At 37.9% G+C, this 24,015-nt stretch overlaps 1 protein-coding gene across 1 annotated transcript; it reads left to right on the plus strand.

Moving 5' to 3' along the window:
- Window positions 1–563: 563 nt before the first annotated feature.
- LOC306755978 (retinoic acid receptor beta-like) lies at window positions 564–20,657 on the plus strand (the record flags this gene model as incomplete). The annotated part of the gene is made up of 8 exons (XM_079240568.1): window positions 564–726; window positions 9,714–9,874; window positions 11,760–11,901; window positions 15,000–15,166; window positions 18,961–19,137; window positions 19,929–20,133; window positions 20,239–20,397; window positions 20,503–20,657. The coding sequence occupies 8 exons, from the start codon at window positions 564–566 to the stop codon at window positions 20,655–20,657; spliced, it is 1,329 nt and encodes a 442-aa protein (XP_079096694.1).
- Between the last annotated feature and the right edge of the window lie 3,358 nt (window positions 20,658–24,015).

Raw genomic sequence — 24,015 nt, forward strand, 5'->3', positions numbered from 1 at the left:
TACTTGCTGAAATGTTTCTGAAGGAGAGTTGCTTTTCTATTTTCCACTCAGCACTGGTAAGTGAGAAAGCCTTGGTACTGGTTTCCAGCCCTGGTGGTGATGTCAGACAGCAGCTGGGTCATGTGAAGGGCAGCAGCGGAGGAGGTTCACGCAGAGTTCAGCCGCATACATTAGGTAACACCATCCCTCGCTGTGACATAACTAGTATGAAGCAGGTTAAGTTGAGACATTTGTCAATAAAGAACAGATAAGATTAAGAAGTCCTGTAAAAAGAAAAAAAAACTTTGTTATGCAAAACAAGCTGGATGTGTTGGACTGCTGGGATTACAATCCGCTGGCTGCGCGCCAACACGCACAGTTTTTATGACCGGCTGTTGGAAATATAGGTCTGTTCCTGCGCGCACACGCCCATCATCCAGACATGCTTTGCTGTTAAACACCCGATTGTGACCCATTAACTACAGCAGTGCAAGCAAAAGGAAAATTCGCCCATTTTTTTTTTTTTTTTTTGAAGGATTTTTCATGCTGACAAAAATCTGCAGACGGACTCCGCAGAACAGATCATGTTTGACTTCATGGAATTTCAAGTTTTCGGTCCAGGAGAGCTCATAGACTTCTACTCGACTTCCAGCCCTGCGTGCACGCTGCAGGAGCAGGAGCAGGATTTGGCAGCTTTCTTCCCGGAGCTGATCGAGTCGGACTGGCAGGAGCATCGCTGCTCTCAATGTAGGTGGAAAGTGATGCTGCGCGAAGTGATGGTGCAGAAACACGCAGAGGCTCTGCCTCAGAGGAAAACATTAGCAAATAACTGCATTTTTTCCCCCTCCACAAGACTAATCAATTGTGTTTAGTGAGATCAAGCAACTTTATTGATATCGTTTGACCCAAAATCAAAGGCTGTAAATGTGCCAAACGTGGCTTTTTGTCTGATGTGAACGCTTCTGCTTTGCTTTGCAAATATCATGACTTATTGCTCAGCTTCTGTTAACTTCATGTAATGATTTTACACTGAAGGTCAGGTCTGAACTGGATGACAACAACCACCTTTGCAATGGATGTGCAGATTACCCAGTCTGTGGCAGCGCACTGGTTTTACCAGTATGGGTTAATCCTCTGGATTATTTGAAGAAATCATCTTTAAAGCTTCTTTTTATATAAATTAATCAATACATTTGATTTACTGTCTGAAAATATGCCGTGCATTTGGATATAGTCTGACTCTAATAAACCTGACAGATAAAAATAATAGATTCTAAAAATGGAGGCAAATAAAATGGATTGGGTGCAATAAAGCAATTTAAAGTATTGACATGATAGGAAAGTTAGTAAATAAAATGTGTAATACATTGTGAAATGATTTTATCTAAAAGCATCATGAGATTTCCAGCTGAAAGGAAAAAAATGCATGTGAAATAAAAGCTTAATAATAAGCAGAAATAATGTTGAATGGACTTTTAAAAAGATTAAATATGATTTGTGTTCTGCATTACTGCTTATAGTTTCTACTCACGTGTCACGTGGAAAATTAGTCTTTATATATCTTGACTGTGAAACTTGGATTTCTAATAATTTAAATGAATTTTCCTCCAAACCCAAAGCAAAAGCCCCCCTCCCAGCCACATGCATCCACATTACATGCTTTTACCACTCTATCTGTGAGCAAATGGAACCGATTACAGGAATTATGCCAGATTTTATTAATTAAGTTGCATGTTTTGCAGCTTCATCGGTGTGTTTACAAGCCATTACTTGTAAACACACCTGCCTGCTGCTGCTTCTAAATGCTAAAAGTAAAGTTTTACCTCCTCTACATTCTGCTGTCTTTATTACTGTGAAGCTTGTCAGGAGTTTTTCTTTTCAACACATGAATGATGTGAAGCGAGCAGAAAACAGAGTTGTGTGTGAGCTCCCAGCAGCTCGTGCCCGTGTGGTGGAGGTGGTCTGTGTTTGGGACGGGGAAGAGCCGGTCAGTTTGGGGTCACCGCGGGTTCACCGGACGGTCACCAGCTCAGGAGGTTAAAGGAGAACCAGACTTGCCAGAAATGGAAGTAAAGCATCAGGTTTTCATTTCACAAACAAAAATAATGAACATTAAAGATAATTCTTTTCTCAGAAAACTCACTACGAACTGATGACCCAAAAACTGTTTGAGTGGATGGAAAAAAGCTGCTGCTCTAATGTGCATTTATTAATCAAAGGTTTTCCTTTTTCATCCAAAAACTTAATTAATTAAATTATTAAAAATGCATCTAAAATGTGCAAATGAGCTTGAGGTTGTTCATTTTTTGTGCATTAAATGTAAAAATTTGACTCATAAAGGAATAACATAAATGCAGTTGAATATAAAGGACATAAACTGCTTTGTTTTATGTTTTTCAACAGATCTTAGATAGATAGATAGATAGATAGATAGATAGATAGATAGATAGATAGATACTTTATTCATCCCCAATTCAGGAATCTTAATGAAGATGTCAAAAGTAGAAACAATCATTTAGCCAGGAGCAGGAATCAATAATAGGTTTTTTGGCAAAAAAACAAAAACAAAATAGCTGCAAAATGTCTTCGTTTTTATCCAAACTTGTTTTTCCGAAAGCAACATAGACCTGCAGAAACATTCAGGTTTCTTTTCCCCGCCTGTCAGATCTAAATGATTTCATGTTATTCACATAAATTTGAAGCAAATGAAACATATTTGGGTTTAAAAGTGTTTGTTGCTTAGAAAAATGCTTGTTTTCCAAAGTTAAAAGTTTAGTTTTTTCAGGCATAAAAAGAAAAGGTGCATTTGTTCGGGAAGCAAGGGGGGCGTAATGTTGCATGGCTGCTTTTCAGTCTTATTGCCGTTTATGATCATATCAGCAGATTTATCTCCCATTAAGATGTAAATGAATCAGTAAGTTATTAAACCTGTTAGCAGGAATAACTTGAAATAATTTTATTCATCGTTTTACCTGTAAAATATCAAAACACCGTCTTTATATTTTTGCTTGTTGGTGTTTTCAGATTTTCTTTTTTGTCTAATTATTTATTAAAAAGCCAAAACAATCATTCAGCACGAGTAAAGAACATGCATATAAATCTGGAAATCTTTGCTTTACAGAAGCTTAAATATTTCACTTTTGCTTTCAACTTATCAATTTTTTTCTAAATTTGCCGTTCTAAGCCATCAGCCCATAAATGCAACGCTAAAAGTGAGCAAAGCGTGTGAAATGAGGGATTTTAGAGAAGTATAATCATAAAGGATTTATAGAGGAAACATGCAGTTATCTAAAGTCATAAAAAAAACCCAGAAATTAAAATAAAGACGACCTCTGCAGCAAGTTTTCCAGATCTCCCAAATCTTTAAGTCCCTTCTCTGTTGACTCACCCACACAATGCATTGTGGCATACATCATACAACACCACCTAAATTGGGATGGGGGCAACTGGTTTCCCCCCTCTCTCCCTGGCCACCCCGCCACACACACTTTCTGTCCCTCCATCCTCCCTCTCATCAGTCAGTTGAGCTTGTGGCATGCTCCGGCATTGTTTTGCGCTGGGGAAACCATCAGCCTGATGGGGGTTTCCTCGTTTGACCCCACGATTCTAGGTTCAGCCAGAGGCCGTAGGTTCAAGGGGATAGAGATGAGCAATTTTTCTCGTTTTGTCCCCTTTTCAAAAGAGCTTTCTTCGTTTTCTGTCAGGATCGGAGCGGTGGAGGTGATCAGAGGGCCGACGGGGATTCTGGGGAGCGAGCCCCAATCTCCCAGAAATCAGATTTAGAGGCGCAGAGAGTGCGCTGTGATTGATTGAGGAAGCTGCAACACAGCTGGAAGAAGCAGAAGTGGGTCATTTTCAATCTCTCCAGCTGCAGATTAAACTACTGCATGAAAAAAAAAAGAAGAGATGACACATTTTGGCTTAACAGTCTGATCTCTGCCTTAACTTTAACATGTGCAAACAGAGCTGTTTGTGTGCTGAGGTGAGGGGGGGGGGGGGTGTCTCTGTGGCTTCAGGATCACAGATGAAGCTGATAAGATTAGAGCAGATTTACACTAAAGTCCTGTCACTGTGCAAGGAGGAAACACATCTCGACTGTAAACAGCAGCTTTGTGCAACAAATAATCAGCAGAAATCAACGAAAGATTTCCTGTTTTATTGATGGTTTCATCACAAGCTCATGTTTTGTCACTAAATGTCAGGTGTTGATATTTATGAGTCTTTCCAGTCATTGTGTCTCTTCAGTTATGTCCAGCAGGTCCGTTTACCGTCTGAGTTGTTGCTTTATAAACATTAATAATATGATTGTTTAACAAGTTGTTGGCTGTAGTGCTGAACATTTTTATTCCCCTTTAAGATCACAGTGATGTTTTTGGTAAATCGTAGTGTGACATCCGTCTAGAGTGGTTCCCCTCCTGGGGAACACAGGGCCGTTCAGAGCTATTGTGATTAAAAATTAAGACCGCGTTCACACAGAGGTGAGTTGAAGTGTATCTGCTCGAGTGTTTTTTTAATCATCTCGACATTGTGTTCACATGGAACAGGTGCTTTAAGAGCCTGAAAATCCTGAATTTTTTACACCAGAACCAAAAGCAAGTAAATGAGGGTCATCACAATCTGCTGTACAATATTTTCTACACATATAACTTTAGTAATAAATAAATAAAATGGATCGATTTGATCCAGATTTTTTTGGATGACAATTTGATTTAAATTGCGATTCCCACAATTCTTCAATATTGTTGATTTTTGTACAATGAAAACAAAAAAAAATGGATAAAACTTTTTTTGTGCAAGTTATTTTTCTTGATTCCAACACAGAAAAAAAAACAACAAAGAAGCCAGATCATCATTCTGCTGCTATAATGCCAAAAAAGACAAGTAAAAATATCAATAAAAACAAAAAAAAAAGACAAAAATGTTATGATGGATTATTTTTATTTATTTGAAAAAAGATATTGATTTTTTTTAAAACAAAAAAAAAAGGATTTGTGAAGCAAAAAATCTAAATTTTCAATTTTTCGATTCGATTTTCCACTGTTAGTTTTCCCCCCATTTTTGGGGGATTATTGGGGTCAGGATAAGGTGGAGCTATAAGAGTGAAACACTTCATCTTTATCCTGTATCTTTGATTTTTCCTGAAACATTGAATTAACAGAACATGTCTATGAAACATTGCAGAACAGATGATTTTCTTCTATTTATTTTAAGACAAAAGTGAGTCTACATGTCTTTATTTAAGGACAGCAAGTAGTCAGATTGCAGTGTTTAATGCAGTGTTTCTGAAATCCGGTCTTCAGACCCCCCCTGCATGTTTTAGACACGTTCCTCCTCCAAAGCACCTGAATCAGATTATTGAACTTCCTCATCAAGTTCTCTGCTGCTGTTAACGAGTCCTTTATTTCATTCAGGTGTGTTAAGGTAGGGTTGCCCGTAAAACATGAAGGGCAGGGGGGGCCTGAGGACCAGAATGGAGAAACACTGATGTATGGTGAGAATCTGACGACTGAAAGTGTAAAACCAAGCATGGTTTCACAACCCGGTGGGGTACGGTGATCCACGGCTTGCTAGTATTTGCATGAATGTGGTCCTCAAAGAACGTAGGTAGAAATTCACTGGTATGGAGAAAGTGATGACATCACTGATGGTTGCCTGCGGTGACGGGAGCATCATGTTGTAGGGAGGGTCCTTCCATCAGATCCTGGTTACAGAGGCTGGTAGCTGGTTAAACTAAGGTTTTGTTTGACTAAAATGTGGTGAAAACTTCTGGAAAATGAAAAATAAAATGGACCTCATCAGGAGTAGCTGAATACAAGATCAGCAAAATCAGGTTGTTTAAACACACTTGACACCTTTCAGACTTAATAAGCAGAATTTGCAGAGCTTGAAGATAAACACAAGTTTGCTAATCACCCATTGATAAGAGTCAGATGTGTTGCAGCAGGACCGGAGTTGCCTCTGAGCTAGAGGCTGAACCCTCCTGCACAACCAGTTGTTTTAGGCCGATTTATTCAGTTTAAGTAAAATTTAAGTAGATTAAAATATAAAAACTAATACTGGAATTTTTATTCAGTTATATGTTTATTTTTTGGAGTTATATTTCATATATCTTATGAATTACTATTTCTAAAAATAACATGTTTCCGTTATCTCTCACCTCTCAGTGGATAGAAATATGTTTAATATCTGGTTATGAGAACTGGAAAATGGATTTGGATGATTTTAGAGGCAAAATCCTTCAGTTTGAGCAAACAAAAACTATCCTAATATAAGAAATCAGGGTCTTTTCAGACTTAATCCAGACTCGGATCAACTGGGAAATCAAGACTCAGGGATTAGTCATGGTTTTGTGGTTCTGTCTGGATAAATAGTCTTGTCACACAGTATCTTTGTTTCCTGTTTTATTCTGTAGTTTGTATTTGTTTTAGCTTCCAATTTCCTGTTCATTAGTTCAGCTGGTGTTCACCTGTGTCTTGTTGTTCACTACATACACCACTTAGTTTCAGTTCTCACATGCCAGTTTGTTGTCCTCTGTGTAGTTTTCTTCCGTTTAGTCATTCCTCTGGCTTTTCTTTCTCGTTCCTGTTTGCATCGTGTGTGTTAACCTTCCCACCTGCATTCCACCTACTTCACGTCTCCTCTTATCTCTTAGTCTAAAACAGAATCAGTATAGTTGTCCAAGTATAGATGATAAAGAAATATAAATATAAAAGAGATAGAAGTGGTTAATGGTAAAAGAAAAAACTAATATAAAATTGAGCACATTACTGGAAACTGCAATGAATGACAACAATATACAAAAACAAATTCAATACATTCTTTAGAAAAAAAGACAAAAGAAAATCTGAAGGAGTACCCTAAAGTGTGACTCCATAGTTTCTGTAGATGAATATACCTGGAGCTGGTGGTTTTATGTTCCACCGTACACATTATTGCACCAGTTGAATTGCTTTCATAGACGTACAGGCCTGTTTAAATGAAGCACATTTAAATATAGTGGGGTTCCTTTTATTTTATTTTTTTTAACAAGAGTATTGACATTTTGAAAGGTAAAATGCACAACTGCAGGAGTTGAATGTTTTAGTTATCCTAAAACAATGTATATAACATTATTCTGCTGCTCCATGTTGATAAAATATGTCTAGCAGTATATTTAAGTTAATCTGACTATAATAAACTGGCTCGGTTAATCAGTCAATCACAGCCAGTTCTGCTGAAAACGGAAACTTCTAGACAACAAACTACCCAGACTTTTGGGATGATTTTTTTGCTCCAAGACCTTGCAAAAAATTGATGCACAATGCAACCACTGACTGTAGTTGCTCTTAACTTTGGTTTCCTCTGTAGAGCCATAACCTTCTGACCTTCCTGCTCAGTCCTGCAACAACTGAGGTATAAAACTGTTGATTCGACTGTAAATCCACTGAGCTTAAATTAGATTATCTGAGTCTGCGGCTTAACTTCAACATCTGCAGTGCTGTAGTTCAACTTCACTATTTACAGGATTTTCAATCATATGTAATACTTCTCTGCAGTTTAACCCTTTAAAGCCCGACCAAGAAAAAAAATGGAAAGAAAATTCTTTTATTTTTTAATCCAGTCTTTATTTTCCCTTTCAACAAAATGTAAAAATTTCAAATAAATATACAAAAAATGTGTTTTTGATGTTAAACATTTATTATTTTGTGATGTCAAAATGATTGTAGTGCAAAAAGTATCCACTAGGGGCAGAAGACATGTATCAGATTGTGTAAAACAGGCTTTATAGCTCATTTTTAACCTTAAGGTGATGCAAAAGATCTCAAATTGTATGTATCGGATATGATAAATAAGGCAAAGGTTAAGCAGACCGCCAAAGTTATGAAGATTCTGGCATCCAGAAAAGATGAAGGCACAATTTTTCACTCACATGACCTGGAAGCATGACGGATGGCAGCGAGAACGCTGAGGGAGTGAATGAGCAGGCAAAAGTTTAGGATATGACCATTATAGTTTAATTAAATCAGATTTTCAAATATTCTGAAGGATTTACCTGCATTGATACGATTGACATCACAACTATCTGGTGATGCAGATCTCATATTAGATTGTGAGTCAATGAAATCCTTGGAAAAACCTAGAAATACGACATTATTTAAAGGTTATGTCAACCATTTAGGATCCAAATAAGCTTTAAATATTTGTCACCTTGATTTGAATTATTTATCATTTAATTAATTATCTTATAATAATAATGCTATGGTAACGCTAACAATGAGGGAACTACTGTTACTACTACAGATTTGTTGTTTTAGTCTTGTTTCAGATCAGTGAACTGATTTTACTCTGACTTTAAAGATCGAGGACTTGCGGCGTAGTTTGAGCGTCAAAAATGCTCAAAACGCTGAACGCTTGCCACTGGTCTGGTTCTGAGTTTAGTGACTTTCACCATTTACTCCAGGAGCTGCGTGCTGATGAGGTTCGCTTCCAGCGCTATTTTCGTCTCATCCCGGCCCGTGACGTATATCGTTCTGATTGGTTGACGCCTTGCGTCAAGCGGCAAAAGATCGGATTTTCCATCTCTGGCGCCACTTGAAAGCTTGGCACCTCCTTGACGCGCCTCCACATAGACTCCGCATGTAAACTTGATGCTCAAAACGCGTCTGGTGTGAACTCACCGTTATTGGGTGAAACCAGCAACATGAAAAGACTTTGGGATTTTTTTTCACATTAAGAACAATAAGAAAATAAATTTGGAAAAAATCTGAAGGAGTTTTCTAAGTGCACCAAAATACAAAAAAGAATTGGAGAAATCTGGTCATCAAGCATCATTTTTACATCAAAACCAGCAAATACTTTAATAACTTCTCCATCTAATCGCTTCTTACTGAAACTACAGTCAGTGTTCAGCACAAATGGAAAGTCCAAATTCCTAATCAGTCTATTTTTTTTTTTTTTTTTTATTTGATAGGGACAAGTAAGTCCATTAATGAGGGCGCATACTGCAGCATTTTACTCTAGGCTGATTTTCAATGTTGGGCTTTTACACAATAAGAAAGTACACACAGATGACATTGCATTTCAAAATTAAAAGTTACACACATGTGCCTTTTAATATATATATATATATATATATATATATATATACATATATATATACACACCAAAATGTAAAATTAAATAAACACATTCAAGACTGTCAGTAAAAATCAGTCCAAACTAAGAACATTGTCAATACATTCAACCTAAACTACCGTTTCGCCACCCACATGGAAAAAATTACAATACTAAAAGTGAGAGCAGACCTGATGTGTCTTTATCCAGCTCTTAAGTCTGGATGTAAACCTTTTAAAATCTGGTATTGTCAAAATCAACAATCAAAAAATCACCAATTTATTTGAACAATTGGGGTTTAAATAAGACATTATTCGTATTTCTTTTGTAAATTTGCCACAAACTACAAATTTGAACTGTTTTTTTCACTTAAACTGCTTGTTTTTGGGAAAATTTGCCAATTTTTCCTGAAATTCCAAACTTAGGTGTGTCTTCTTCTGGGCTTTTCCTGTCACTCTGCTTTGTAGGACACTGGAAATCCTAAATGTCATTGAATGCAGCATCATATCCAGACAGACTGACAAGTTATTCAATCATGTACTTAGACAGATATCGTTCTGAATAAATCAAAGCGCTACATGGTCTTTCTCCTTGGCGTGCTTGTTCATCCTTGCTGTGTGGTGCCATGTTGTGTGTTGCAGCAGTGGAAAGTCAGAGCTCCAACTCCAGCTCCAGCTCGGACGACCTGTTCGCCAGCCCCCCTTCCCCACCTCCACCTCCACGTACTTACAAGCCCTGCTTTGTGTGTCAAGACAAGTCCTCAGGCTACCACTATGGAGTCAGCGCCTGCGAGGGCTGCAAGGTAACACGTCAAGCCCACCTTCACAGTAGAGCCTCTGTCATGTAGAACGAGGTCTATTAAAGGTACTTTTATACAGTCAGACGCTACAAATTGACCGTGTGAGACTTTGAAAACGCCTTATTTTTTATATTGAGATTGAAATGAACTCAGAAGATAATTTTAAAGTAAACCAGTTCAGCACATTTTACCACATTTAGAACAATTTCTAATATTGTGTTTGTCATGTGATAAATATTACTCTGAGAACCTGATATAGGTGTTTGGAAACATCCTGGAGGGCAGTTTGTTTTGTAATTTTACCAAATAATTTTATCAATTCTGATTTATATCCTGTTTTATTCCTCTCAGAGTGCAGGTCTGAGCCCTTGAACTCACCAACATCTGTGTTTTTAATAACCACATCATTATGTATTTGTGCCTTTTTTTTTAATCAATATGCTAACATAGTGATGAGCGCAGAAATAAAACTCTGGAAATCAGCATCCACATTAAATACTGGAGCTGATTACAACTGTAATGTTTATGTACGGACAGGAAAACTGAGGTCTTTGGTTTGTGACAATTTCCCCGTTGTCTCCATTTCAACAGCAAACCTAGCCAAGATGGCGCTAGCACCAATCATGCTAACAGGACTTTTTATGTGTTTGCACATCAGTGTATTCTTAACTTAGCTATTATTTTAAGGACTTGAGATAGAATACTACATTATGCAGTACATTTATACATACAGCAAGACTGTAGCAAAGAATTTAAAGTCAACAGGAAAACATTGAGAACAAAGTGGTTTTCACTGAATAATGTCAACAGAATATTTGTAGTATCACAACATTGCTTTTAAATTTGACTGGGTTGCTTTACATGGACGTTAAAAAGCAGGAAACTGCTTTGACAAGAATACAAATTATGCGTTTTCATGTAGTGGGAACTGCTGACATTTTACTTTTTATGAATTAAGTCAAGAGTCTCTGTTGAAAATAAGACATTTAAAGGCTCATGGTAAAGGTACCTGAGATTATTCCTGCCAGCGGCCATTGCCCTCTGAAACAAGGTACTATCTTCCAGTAATTACCAGTAATTATTATTGTTTTTATTCTAAAACAAACAAAAAACCAAAGTATAAAATGAATTTCCCTCGAGGGATGAATGACGTATGTTACAGTTAATTTTAGCCGCAGCTTGCAGGCCACAGCAGTTGATTCATCACCCAAATTACTTGACAAGTAATTAAACCAGCCGGCAGTCACATTTTAGATTTTATTGTTTTGGGTTTTTTTTTTTTATTTAATTACATATTGCTTTACCATCTTTACAGCATGGAAAACTGACAAGAAAACTCCATTTTTCTTGTATGAAGTATTATTTTACTTTTTAAAAATGGAACAAAAAATTATCAATTTTTGCGTGCCTGTGTGGTGTGAGGGGGGGGGGGGGGGTTACTCATTATTATCATCTAATATATCAATATTATTGCAAATTTCTGCTTCCTGGTATCTATTAGGAGACAGAAGAAAAATATGAAATTGTTTAACAGGATTTTAAGCAAAGTTTTTACCATTATGTGATGCAAAATGTCTCACACTGTTTGTAATAAAATATGTTTTATAATATATATATATCTTTCTTTTTTTTTTTTTTACTATTTTTTATTTACAATATTTTTTTTGTTTTTTTTTACTAGCACAGAAGTTTGCGTTTTAGATTAATTTTTATTTTACCTTGTAAAACATTTATATCGTATATATTTTATCTGTATTTACATTGTCAGATCATTGTGGTGTTTTAAGATAAAATGATTCCCACCTCAGGTTTCTATTTTAAGTTCATCCAGGATTCCTTTCGTATTCTTGTATCTTAAATCATCTTGCTCCCCGCTGTGTTCCTGCAGGGCTTCTTCCGCCGCAGCGTGCAGAAAAACATGGTCTACACGTGTCACCGTGACCGAAACTGCATCATTAACAAGATCACCAGGAACCGCTGTCAGTACTGCCGCCTGCAGAGGTGCTTCGCTGTGGGAATGTCCAAAGAGTGTAAGTTCCCGAGTGACACGTGACTCTTTAGTCAAAATCAAATGATCAGATTAGATAATTGCTATAAATAAATTAATTCATCAGCAGCTGGAAAATGTGAATAAACTGTGACATTATGACCCAGCATGAGCTCAGTGTCTCCTAGACATGAGCTGTAAGATCACCTGAGTTCTGTGCAGTTGCAGCGCCTTATGGTTCGGTTTGGTTACACATACATTTCCATGCACCACCTACATAACTGACAGACTTTTACACATTTTACTTATTCATCTTAAATAAAACATTTTGTATGGAACCACTTTGTGCCCACCTCCATTTCTGTAGCAGACTTTGACTGTAAATGGTGGAGTTTGACACACTGCAGTCCATTGATTGGTCAGAAGAATCGTCACTGCCTGTGCAAATCTACAATAAGAACTAAGTGGGAACAGCACCATGTTTAAACCATACTGTAAATCTTTTGTTTTTTAAATGCAAAATGCTGAATTTCTCCCACTCTAGTCATTTGTTTGTGTTCTTCTTCATGATTCATGGAAGCCCACATCTATCTCTGTCTAGCGTATAACCCACCCACCAGGTAAGGTTATGGTTTGCTGTGGAACTGCAACGGAGATCATGGTTTACTGGGTCAAACCATCCACCAGAGCCCGACTCCTTGATGGACACAGACTTTATTGAGCACCATTTGATGCAGCCTGTGGCTTTTGTACCTCTTGCAGAGCTTTTAAACTCAGAAGTCTGTAAAGCACTGAAGGGGAAAATCTCAGTATAATAACATGACCTGTTTATTCCATGAGCATGTTGTATGTTGGTGATCCTGCAGACAGTGTTTTATGCAACATTATTTGCAAATGTGCGAAACTGTCAATCTTTAACCCTCTTTTTTTAAGAAGAAATCTGTAGAAAATATCTTAATCTATCAAATCTTTTGGAAAAAGCGTCGGACAAATGTTTCTCTTTAAATGGGAAAGCAGAACCTGAAACCTTTTCCTATGTTGACCCACTGAATTAACATCTATTGTAAAGATCAACAAATGTGCCCTCTTTTTTTATTGAGTCCTTCTAACTCCATAGAGATTCATCTTTTCAGCCTGAAGGATCATTTCATCCAACTAAAGAACGTTTCCTCCAACCCCCACCCGCTGCAGCACCGTGCACAGTTCAGTCTTATATAACCGGAACAGTCTACGCAGCTACAAGCTGAGCAGATTCGTCTGACTGAGACACTGTGACCTGCTAAAAACGGTGAAACCTTCATCTGAGTGGCCTAATTATCACAGCGTCCAGAACAGGAAGAACCCTGGGGAAATTTTGCCCTGGGCTTTGTCTGGCAGGCAGTAGACAAGCTGTCCTGTTGTCTTTTGGTGGAAGTTACTGGAGCTGAATGCTGCCTGATTAAAAATACCTAAAGGCAATATTCAGGACAGAATACTGTAGATGTGTCCTTGCGCTTGTTTTCCAACTAAATGGTATTTTTAATAGTAATTCATAAGATTAGCTGCACAACTTTTTACATTTCAGTTAGATTAGTTAGAAGCAGCCAAATATAAGTCTTCATGATTAAAGTGAGATAAGACTTTTTAAGTGTTTATTTCTAAAGAACTCATGCAGGAGTCTAACAGGACTCTAGCGCCCCGCTGCACACTGGAAACTATTCCAACCTCTGTACTACCCAGCAATGCAGTGACCTAGATAACTGAGAATGTGTTTCATGTTAAGTGATCGGGGGGGGCGGCGACCAGGCAGCAGTGCAGGATCCACCCAGCCACATGTTCTCGTTGTTGCTCGACCACATTAAACACATTACATAAAAACATCACATGTATCAGACAGATGCATGCTATGTAACAGCCCACCAGCTTCTTCGGTCAGTGTGTAACACAATCTCGCTTGGAGTGTTCACACAATGACGTCTAGATGTAGGACATTCAGAGGGGGAGGAGGAAGAGAAGGATAGGAGGGGGAGTTGTGGCAGGGTGGAAGGCAGAGACTGAGGTGTTGCGTAATCTGGAGCTCCCCTGACATGTGTGTAGCTGCCTGAGCGAAGGCAGTGGGATGCTCTGAAACGTGTTGACACCATTACCAAAGCCCATTACGAAAGACTAACCTGGTTCGGCGGCTTCACATGCTTCCTGTGCGAACAGATGACCCACACAGATCCCTGCCAGCTGCTTCCGTGTAAAACCGTGTTGCATTAGAAAATACCTTAATGCTCCAAAAATCACTTATCTCTGCTGAATACATGGTGGATTGACCTTCTGATGACAAACTGATTTAAGGAAATAAAGGAAAGTTCATCTACAGCATAAACTTTATTCCAGTTAAAGGAATTATGCAGTTTGGCTGCATACCTCATTGTTCTGCCTTGTTGCTGTAATTATTGTAGTGTGACTCTGGCTGCATACTTTGACTTGTTTATGCTGCAGAATGAGTTAAGGACCAATCAGAGGGCTCCACGAGTCTGTTGCTGGACGGATAAGAATCTAAAAATGCCTACCAAGCATGGGACTAGTGCCAGCCTTTTTATAGCAATAATATGTTTGGTGACTAAAGCTGTTGAGGAGAAGTGAATAGTTTCTTTGTGTGTTCTACAGTAGCTACACACATGTAGCTATACACACATATAATATGATTTTGATTTGTTCTTTTTTTTTTCTTCTTCCAGTTCTGCATGATACAATAACTTTACCACAAGAACAAAAATGTGCTTTTTTTTTTTTTGTTTTTTCCATTTTATGATTTTAATTGATCTGTAGGAATGCAGCTTTTAAAGGAGCTGTGACCTCCTGAGTTGTTGTTACTGACACACAGGGGCGTGTCAAGCAGGGGGGGCCGTGCCCCACCCAGAAAAGCCACCCCTTTTTAAATGTGTTTGTTTGCTACGTTCCACGTTGTTACATGTCAGCAATTCCATGTAATATATTAAAATATATTTGAAATAAACATTCATTCATTAAAAAAAAAAAAACATTTTAGAAGAAAACTGCAGGACTTTAAGGTGTTGAAAAATATACTTCTTTTGGTATGTAATTACTTTGTGAAAATATCTGTTCTATTGTATTTTTCTTGACATCCTATGACCTGCATCCCCCCCCCAGCGGTGAGAAACGACAGAAACAGGAGGAAGGGGAAGAAAGAGGCGGTGAAGATGACCATCATGGAGACGTACGAGTTGACGGCAGAGCTCGGCCTGATTGTGGAAAAGATCTGCAGGGCTCACAGAGAGACCTTCCCTTCCCTTTGCCAGCTGGGAAAATACACCACAGTGAGTCTCAACATACAAGACCAGAATGTTTTCCACGTCTGGGTAAATGAGAAATGCTGGAATGGCTGCTGTGATCCGTAACTGGGAAGAATTGCGAGGCAGTGGCATTTAAAGCCCTTCAGAACTGATCATTATTCAAAGGCTGCCTGGTTACCCAAAGGTCAGCACTCAGTGTAGCAGTGGCTGAACACAAGCCTGCTCTTGTAGATCATTGTTTGAATATTAAAACGTCTGTAAACACAACATCGAGTAGAGGGAACATCAGCAAACAGAAGAGGAAAACAATCTGTTAATAAATAACCAAACCTCAACAGATCAGATTTCCACTGTGGTTATTTGCTCCAGATGAGATCGGTCAATGAGTATTTGCCAGCTGTAAACAAGGTGAGGGATTTATTTAAGTTATTTGTGGTTAGTTCTTGATATCTGAAAGAATGATCTGCTTTGTTTCTATCTTTAATCCCCTTTAACCAGTCTCAGTGGGGGCAGGGATTTGATCCTCTAACCAGTTGCCAGAATACAATGGTCTTACAAACCCAGTTCTGTCAGCCAGACAATGGCGCTAGTCGCACTGATGTTGCTGATTGGCTCTTCGATAGTCCTCCCGCAGGGCTCATCAGACCGATTCCTTTCTCTATCAGGAAAGTGCTGAGTCATGTTAGGATGCCAGACTCAGTGAAGTGGATGGTTTTACATTTACAGATCGATACACACATGACTGATTATTTCCAAAGTTGTCAAACTCGAGGAAATGGTCAACAAGTTTTTCATTCATTTCTATATGCTTTTATTAAGTTGGACTGATAGTTTAACACCTGAAAACAAGAAAATGATTGAATATTGTCTAAATATCTCCAATATTGATTATGATTATTTTTTACCATCTTTTTGTTTCCATTACTGGGCTGCACAGTGGCCCAGTGGTTAGAGCTGGTCACACATAGGACGTCATGGTTTTTTTTGTCACAGATGGTGACATTTGAAAACCTAAAACCCTGGTTATAAATGTCCACATGCATGTGGATGACATGCCAAATTGCTGAAAAATACCTTTTCTTTGTGAGATCCCCTGCTGCATGTGGACAAGGCCTTAGATAAGAAGCTAAACCAAAACCAAACAGATCCCCAGAAGACTGACACCAATTACTCCTTTCTACTGGTTTATTGTCCCTAAAAACTACAATTCCCACAAATCCCAGGCAGCAGTTGGAGTCCAACTCTGAAACCGCCAATCCAGTCCAGTTAACATTTGCATAATCAATAACTTTGTCAAATGAAATCTAAATTAAGACAGAGGAAATATGATTATTTCAAGGTATTTGGGCCACATTTTGACTGTAGAGGATTTTATTTTTAGTTGCAGCATTCTAGATCGGATGATGTGTGAATATTGCAGAAACTGATCAGTGCTGTATTTTACAACATACTGGATCATGGAGGAATAAACGCCCACTCTAACTTCAGGAAGTGCTCTGGCACCTAAATAACTCAAAAGACGTTTCTGCAGCAACTGGCAGAGGAATTTAGAGCGGAGTTTATAGAGGGGAACAAACAGCAAGGGAGGAAGAGGCTGATGGCCGAAAGGTGCAGCAGACCCCTGAGAAGAGGTGGGGCGAGGTGCAGAGAAACTGGAGATGGGAAAAAATAGACAAACTCAGAAAGCTGCTGCTCATATTGAAAAGCCATGTACTGGTAGTTTAGTGGATTTAAGAAAAGCTTTTTTTTTCAGGAGTCACATGAACTGAAAGGAAAAGATTTTACCCAAATTCCACATTTAACTCATCACACAAAGAGGATCAATACACACACTGCATTCAGTCCTGACCTGTTAGCCTGTTTAAGATAAACCATCTGCTTTTTATTAGCCTTTTTTTCTTCTCTTCTCAAACACTCCAAACATTTTTCACTCAAAAAAAATCAAATTATTCTGTGAATATTCTTTAACTAGACAAACTTAGAGTTCATTGTTTTTACAATGGAGGCTTCTATATCAGTGTCATGGACAGCTGCTTTCATACTGGGCTGCATTTGTTGTTTTTAAATCTATGGAGGCTTTTCATTTGCAAAGCAAATGGAAAAACATGTCAACACGTCAAACGGATTCATTCTGTATCAACGCAGATCTTGTATTTCATACATTTGCAAAGCAAACCACGTTTATCACTTTTAATCTATGAAGGTTTTTCATTTGCAAAGCAAATAAAAACACATCTGGAACTTCTAGTTTTGATCTCATGTTTATCAAAATGTTAAGTAAAACATGCTAAATCAAATGAAAATCTTTACCAATAGTTGCATGTCAGTCAGCAGACCCAAAAGCCTGAAACGCTTTAGAAAATCACTTTATAATCATTTTTTTGAGGAATACATGAATGCATATAAACTGAAAGCTGCTTTTCTGTCAGGCGACAGAAGGAAATTTTTATTGTCACCTGCAGTAAACACAAAATTACAGGTTGTGTCTCATGCAGTTACACACACCTCATCCTAACGGGAAAAACCTGCTCATGCCTGCATGACTAAAAACTTCCTGGTGTTCATGAGTTTATACTAAACATGATGACATAACATGTTCTGCTGTCACCCTATAAAAACATTTTAGTTATTTAACATCACATTAATGCGGTTTGACAAGTCGTGGGGTGGAATCGATGATTGAAAATGTGTGTTACAAAAAGAGGAAACGGAACACGCAACAACAAAAATAAATGCTTGGAAGACACGTGAGTTTTTACCATTGAAAGAAAAAAATATTTCCTGATCCGACTTGACACAATATTCATGGAAACTCAAAAGTTTTTCCCTACTTTACGGGATTAATCATCGAATAATAAACAGTTCTCAGCTCTAGCTGAGCTGATATTTGCTGAAGCTCCTATCATCAATATTTTAACAAAAGTAGGCTGAAATATCTAATATTGATGTTAAAATCTTACATAAAGTCCAGCGGCGGGTCAAAGTTCATGTGGAGCTTTTCCTGAACTTCATCACTGGTGCCTCACTAACGGTATTAACATACAGTAATGAAAAGTGCAATACAAGTAAACATAGAACCAACATCAAGGAAATTCATGTTCATCAAATTATTTCTCCTCTTTAACCAATAGGTGTTGTATATTCTGGCCTGATTAGTCACCTTTACAACGAGGTATAACTTGTAAGGATTGTGCTTCTGTGGAATGAGGAACAGATAAAACATGTCGGTAGCACCCCCCTGAAAATATGTCTGAATCCCCTGTAATGTTCTAATGTGTTTAGTCTTTTTATTTAATCTTTTTGGTGAATGAGATGGGACTGTCAGGGACCTTGGTATCATGTGGAGGATCTATATGTGCCATAATTGATTAAATTTATATTCCACTAAATTGCTGACAGCCCTCAAAGCCCTTTTATTGAATAAAGATAATGAAGAATGTAAATAAGCTGTAAATGAGTGCTTAAAATGTAAAAAAGACTAACATGTTTACATAATAAACTGTGTCTCTATTTTGTTTACAGTTTTTTTTTGGTAAGGTTTACTATTCAAGCCAAAGTGCAAAAAAGAAGCAAAACCAAAAAACTGGACTATGAATAAAATAAAAAGCATTAAAGTCAGAAAGCAAATCATAAACTTGAAAAAAAAACAATAGGGCCAGTGTTCAGTAACAATAAAAGCATTTATGCTGAACTAAGTGGGCATAGCGTTAGCCTAGCAGCTAACTTGCATCAAAATATGTTTTCATGTTTTGTTGTTTTTCTTCAAGCATGAAGCTCCAACCCCGACAGACATTCTTCATGTTTTCTTCTCCAACCAGAACTCCAGTTCAGATCACAGGATCCAGCTGGACCTCGGTCTTTGGGACAAGTTCAGCGAGCTCGCCACCAGGTGCATCATCAAGGTGGTGGAGTTTGCCAAACGAGTGCCTGGGTTTACCGGCCTGACCATCGCTGACCAGATCACTCTGCTTAAAGCTGCCTGCCTCGACATCCTGGTGGGTTCCTGCGACAACGCAGCTGCTTGTCACCACGTGCTTTCACTTGATGTTCATTTCAAGACAAACTGACAGACAGCTCAGGCTGAGAGCTGCATGTTTTATTCAGCTTCCTCCTCGCTCCATCTGAACTGTCACTCGCCAGGTCTCTCTGTTATTACCACCATCTGTGTCTGGTAATGTATCCATATGGCTGTAATATCAGCAGCGAGTCTGTTTGCAGTGAAAAGCTTTGTTGCATGTAATATTCGCACTAAATCACACTCTAACCTCTTTACAACTCTTTGTATTTACAACTGTCCAGATTATCTCCTATTGCATTTAACGGTGGTACACGTCTTGTGTTAATATTTTAAACTTGAGCCTGAATAATGGTTGCTGGTGAAGTGAACACATTTGAAATATCAGTTACACCTGCAAAGGTACAACAATGTAAAAATAACCCCAGACAGGAGTATTTGTGAAATATTACACACAATATTTATTCAAATGAAACATAACAAGTTGGGTGTTAAATAAGGAATCTCTAGATTTAAGGAGAGTGAATTGTTCCTTTTTTGTTAGCCTACAGGAAACTGATGAAGCAGCTCCATATAATGACACAACAGGTGTTAAATAAGCAACAAGTGAAAAAACACAGAATAAAATCTATATGCAGATGAACTGATGTACAAATATTAAGTTATGTATGAGTCAATTGAAATCCCATGATGGAAAATGTTCAAACAACTACAATATCTTTCAAAATGTCTTTCATCCTTCTCTGTTTTCTTCTTCTTTCCTTCCTCCAGATCTTGAGGATTTGCACCCGCTACACTCCTGACCAAGACACTATGACCTTCTCGGATGGGCTGACTCTCACCCGCACCCAGATCCACAACGCAGGATTCGGACCGCTGACAGATCAGGTTTTTACTTTTGCAGGGCAACTGCTGCCGCTGGAGATGGATGAGACAGAAAGCGGGCTCCTTAGCGCCATCTGCCTCGTCTCTGGAGGTACTGAGCTTGTCTTTGAAATGTTTTGACATCAGGAGCTCCACTTGTAGAGAGGAAAAAAGGGCTCTGAAAGGTTTATTCTCTTCCTTCGCTTTGTCTGAACAGACCGACAGGACTTGGAGGAACCATCTAAGGTTGAGGTGCTGCAGGAGCCGCTGCTGGAGGCGCTGAAGATCTACTCCCGTAAACGGCGGCCCAGCATGCCCCTTATGTTCCCCAAGGCCCTGATGAAGATCACCGACCTGCGCAGCATCAGCGCAAAAGGTCAGAATGTGTCATCCAACTTTCAAACGGTTAAATATCACTGGAGGTGTCCGCTACTGTAGCAGTTATTTTTCTGTCATTACACGTCTGTGTCCATCCCCCCAGGAGCTGAGCGAGTGGTGACCCTGAAGATGGAGATCCCAGGTTCCATGCCTCCACTGATCGAGGAGATGATGGAAGATCTGCAGAACCTGGAGACCAGTCAGCATGCACACAGCATCCCCTCTCAGCACATGGACTCCTCTAGTTTCTCACTTTGAAGCTGCACAAAGGAAGTTTCTTCTTTCTGAAAGAGATCACTAACAGTATAAAGTGCAGATGCAGTTCAGAGAGTCATTAGTGTCTTACCTCAGTTATTGTCCAGAGATCCGAGAGCTCAATCTCTAGGTCAGTGTTTCTTAATCCTGGTCCTCAGGGCCCACTAACCTGCATGTTTTAGTTCCTACTAACCCCAGTACACCTGATACAGATTAACTGCTTGCCAAGTTCTATGAAAACCTGATAATGAGCCACTGATTTGAGTCAGGTGTGTTAAAGTAGGGTTACCTATAAAACGTGCAGGGCAGTGGGCCCCGAGGACCAGTATTAAGACACACTGCTCTAGATGATGCTTCATATTTAAAAAGGAGATTTTAGTTGTCACATTAACTTTTCAGGTGAAAGAGAGGCTAGCTTCTGTGAGCTCAAATCTTGTTTCAAGGGAGGGAAAGTTAGATCATTGCAGTTATAAATATTTTTATCTTTTGTTTCTGTTTACCTGCAACATGATGGAAGGCACCTCATAACCACTGAAAAACACTCTTAGCCTTTTCTTCCTGTTCCTGGTTTATACTCTATTTATATTTGCATGAGTTACAACTTGGATTATGTTACTTCATTAAATAAAATATTTAGCTTTAGTTATAGGCAGAGAAGAAACCTATTTTTTTTTTTCCATAATTTTTAAAAATATTTTGTCAAAACCGTAGACTGTATATGGTCAAAACCTACGGTTACATATGCGAGAAGAAAAGGGAAATGCAAATACTTAGTCAAGTTATAGGAGTGAATGTTTATAATTGGCTTTAACAAAGTTCCCAAACTAATGTAGCTGAAGAAACATTAAAAATATTGTTGTATATATCAGCTTGTTGCTCAGTGAATGTCAGAGTTCCAGATGATGGAGGTGAAAGTTACATACAACACTGTTAGTCAAATAATCATAAAACACATTAAATCTTCTGAAACTTTATTCATGAAAAAAGAAATTAATCAAGATTTTCATTGTCATTTGTGGATATACAAGTTGTTTAAATGATGAAAAGGTACATTTGTTGTTTAATGATGACTATGTGAACATTTTTGCAAGGAAACTGGTCTCTATTGCTGCACTGTGCTAGTGTCACATTTTAGTGCTATGGTCAAACACATACTTTTTCTGTAGTGATTCAGATAAAATATTATATTGTTCTCTTATCTCCACTTTTATTTTTTTTTAAAAAAAAGAAGAAGTAACTTTAATGTCCGAACGTCAGCAAGTCATGTGATATTTCCAAACTATGTTATGCTGAAGTTAAGCTAATGATGAAGGTTCATTGTACACTTGTACTTTTTCCTGGAGCAATTTCATCAGGTGAAATATTTTATTCTCTACTAATTCAACTTTTTTTTTTTTTTTTTTTTTTTTTTTTAAAGTAAGCATTTTAATGAACAAATGTCAGCAAAGGAAATAGCACTGTCATGCTATGTTATGCTAACCAGTTAAGCTAAAGCGAAATGTGAACTGGTAAAAATGACTTCTTTGTTGTTATGGAGCAAATCATCTTATGATCAATACTATTCTTACAATTCAACATTTTTGTTAAAAGAAAGGAAGCATTTTTGATGACCAAATGCAAAACACTTGACACCTCCATGCTATGTCAGCTAACTAACAAGCTAATGAAGAAGGCGCTCTGGTCCAGTCACTTCTGTTTTGTACTGTGGTGAAATATTATATTCTTGTTCAACATTTTCTTTTCTTTTCTTTTTTTTATGGAAAAAAAACCTGAAAAAAAAAACCTGGTCAATGAACAAATGTTAATCAAATAAACCACACTGCTGTGCTGTTATGCTAATTAGCTAGTTAAGCTAATGAACATGGTGCTTTGGTCCAAACACTTCCTCTAATTTGTTCTGTAGCAACATCATCAGATGAAACAATATTCTCCACTCATTTAACATTTTTTATTTTTTTTTAAAGAAAAACATTTAAAGTGTGCCAATGCAGGCAGAGCATTTGACATTCCCATGCTAAGTTATGCTAATTAACTTGTTAAATTTAAGAAGGTCCTCTGGTCCAGTTACTTCTACTTTATTCTGTAGTGATATCATCATGTCAGATATGTTATTCTATACTTATTCGACATTTTATGTTTTGAAGAAAACATTTTAATGAACAAATGTAAGCAAAAGTAATAGCATTCCGCTGTTATCTTATGCTAATTAACTAGTTAAGCTAATAAAGAAGGTGAAACAAAGCTTCAACTCAGCATGTGAATTCTGTCATTGAGTATGTTGGCATTCTGTTGCTTTAATGTTGTATGAACATCTAAGAAAAACCAACCGAAATTTTATAATAAAGTGCATGTCTGGAGATTAAAAGTTTTAAAGAAGACTCAGCAAAAACGCAGCAAAAAGTTAATTTCCCACATTCTATATCCAAGAGTCCAGTAGTTCCAGGAATATTGTATTAAAACTTGTATCTGAAAGTTAAGTGAGATTTATAAACATATTATCAGAGCAAGCACCCAGAGTAGTATGAAAGCTCAGTGCCTACCATAAATGTGCCAACATTTTCCCAAACTGCCAGTTTTTACATACGCTTCAAATGTTTCACTGTGAAACATAAATTATATGATTTCCATAATTTTCATATCCATCTGTAATGTACTGGAGTTCAACTATTTTATGTAAATAAGATTATCTTCTGTCACTTTCATTTGTAATATCACTAAACATTTCATATGTCTATTTGTTTATTAAAGCTGTGTGTATTCATCAAAAATGGTGCCTTTGTTTTGTGAGTAATAATCTGGTTGCGTTTCATGGTCTGTAGGTGTGTGTGAGAAGTCACGTCTGCTAAATATCAAGGCTCATACTTCCCTCTGTTGACTGTTTAAGGTACTACATGTACTGTAGTTCACAGGTGTCAAACCCCAGTCCTTGAGGGTTGGTATCTTGCAGGTTTTTGTGGCAGAAATTAACAAATCAGTTGACAAGAAGCTGCTGGACCTATTTGATTTTAATCAGCTGTGTTGGAAAAGGGAAACAACAAAAACCTGCTGGATACTGGCTCTCGAAGGCTGGAGTTTGACACACCTCATAGACCTGAGGAAGTGAACCCCCAATTTCTAAAACAAATATTTTATCTACAGAGTAAGTAAAGCGCTTGAATTCAAACGTATTCTCCTCCTCTGCATTAAAACTAACTTGCAATTTTGAGTGGTGCAAGAGTTTCATTGACTTGAGCAATTTCCTCACATTTATGTAATCCACCCATATATCAATCTTCTTAACCACTTAGTCCAATTAAAGGGTGCAGGGAGGCTGGAGCCTATCCCAGGAATCATAGGGCGAGAGGCAGGTACACCATGGACA

Source organism: Telmatherina bonti (assembly GCF_933228915.1).
Source record: "Telmatherina bonti genome assembly, chromosome: 5".
Classification (NCBI taxonomy): Eukaryota; Metazoa; Chordata; class Actinopteri; order Atheriniformes; family Telmatherinidae; genus Telmatherina; species Telmatherina bonti.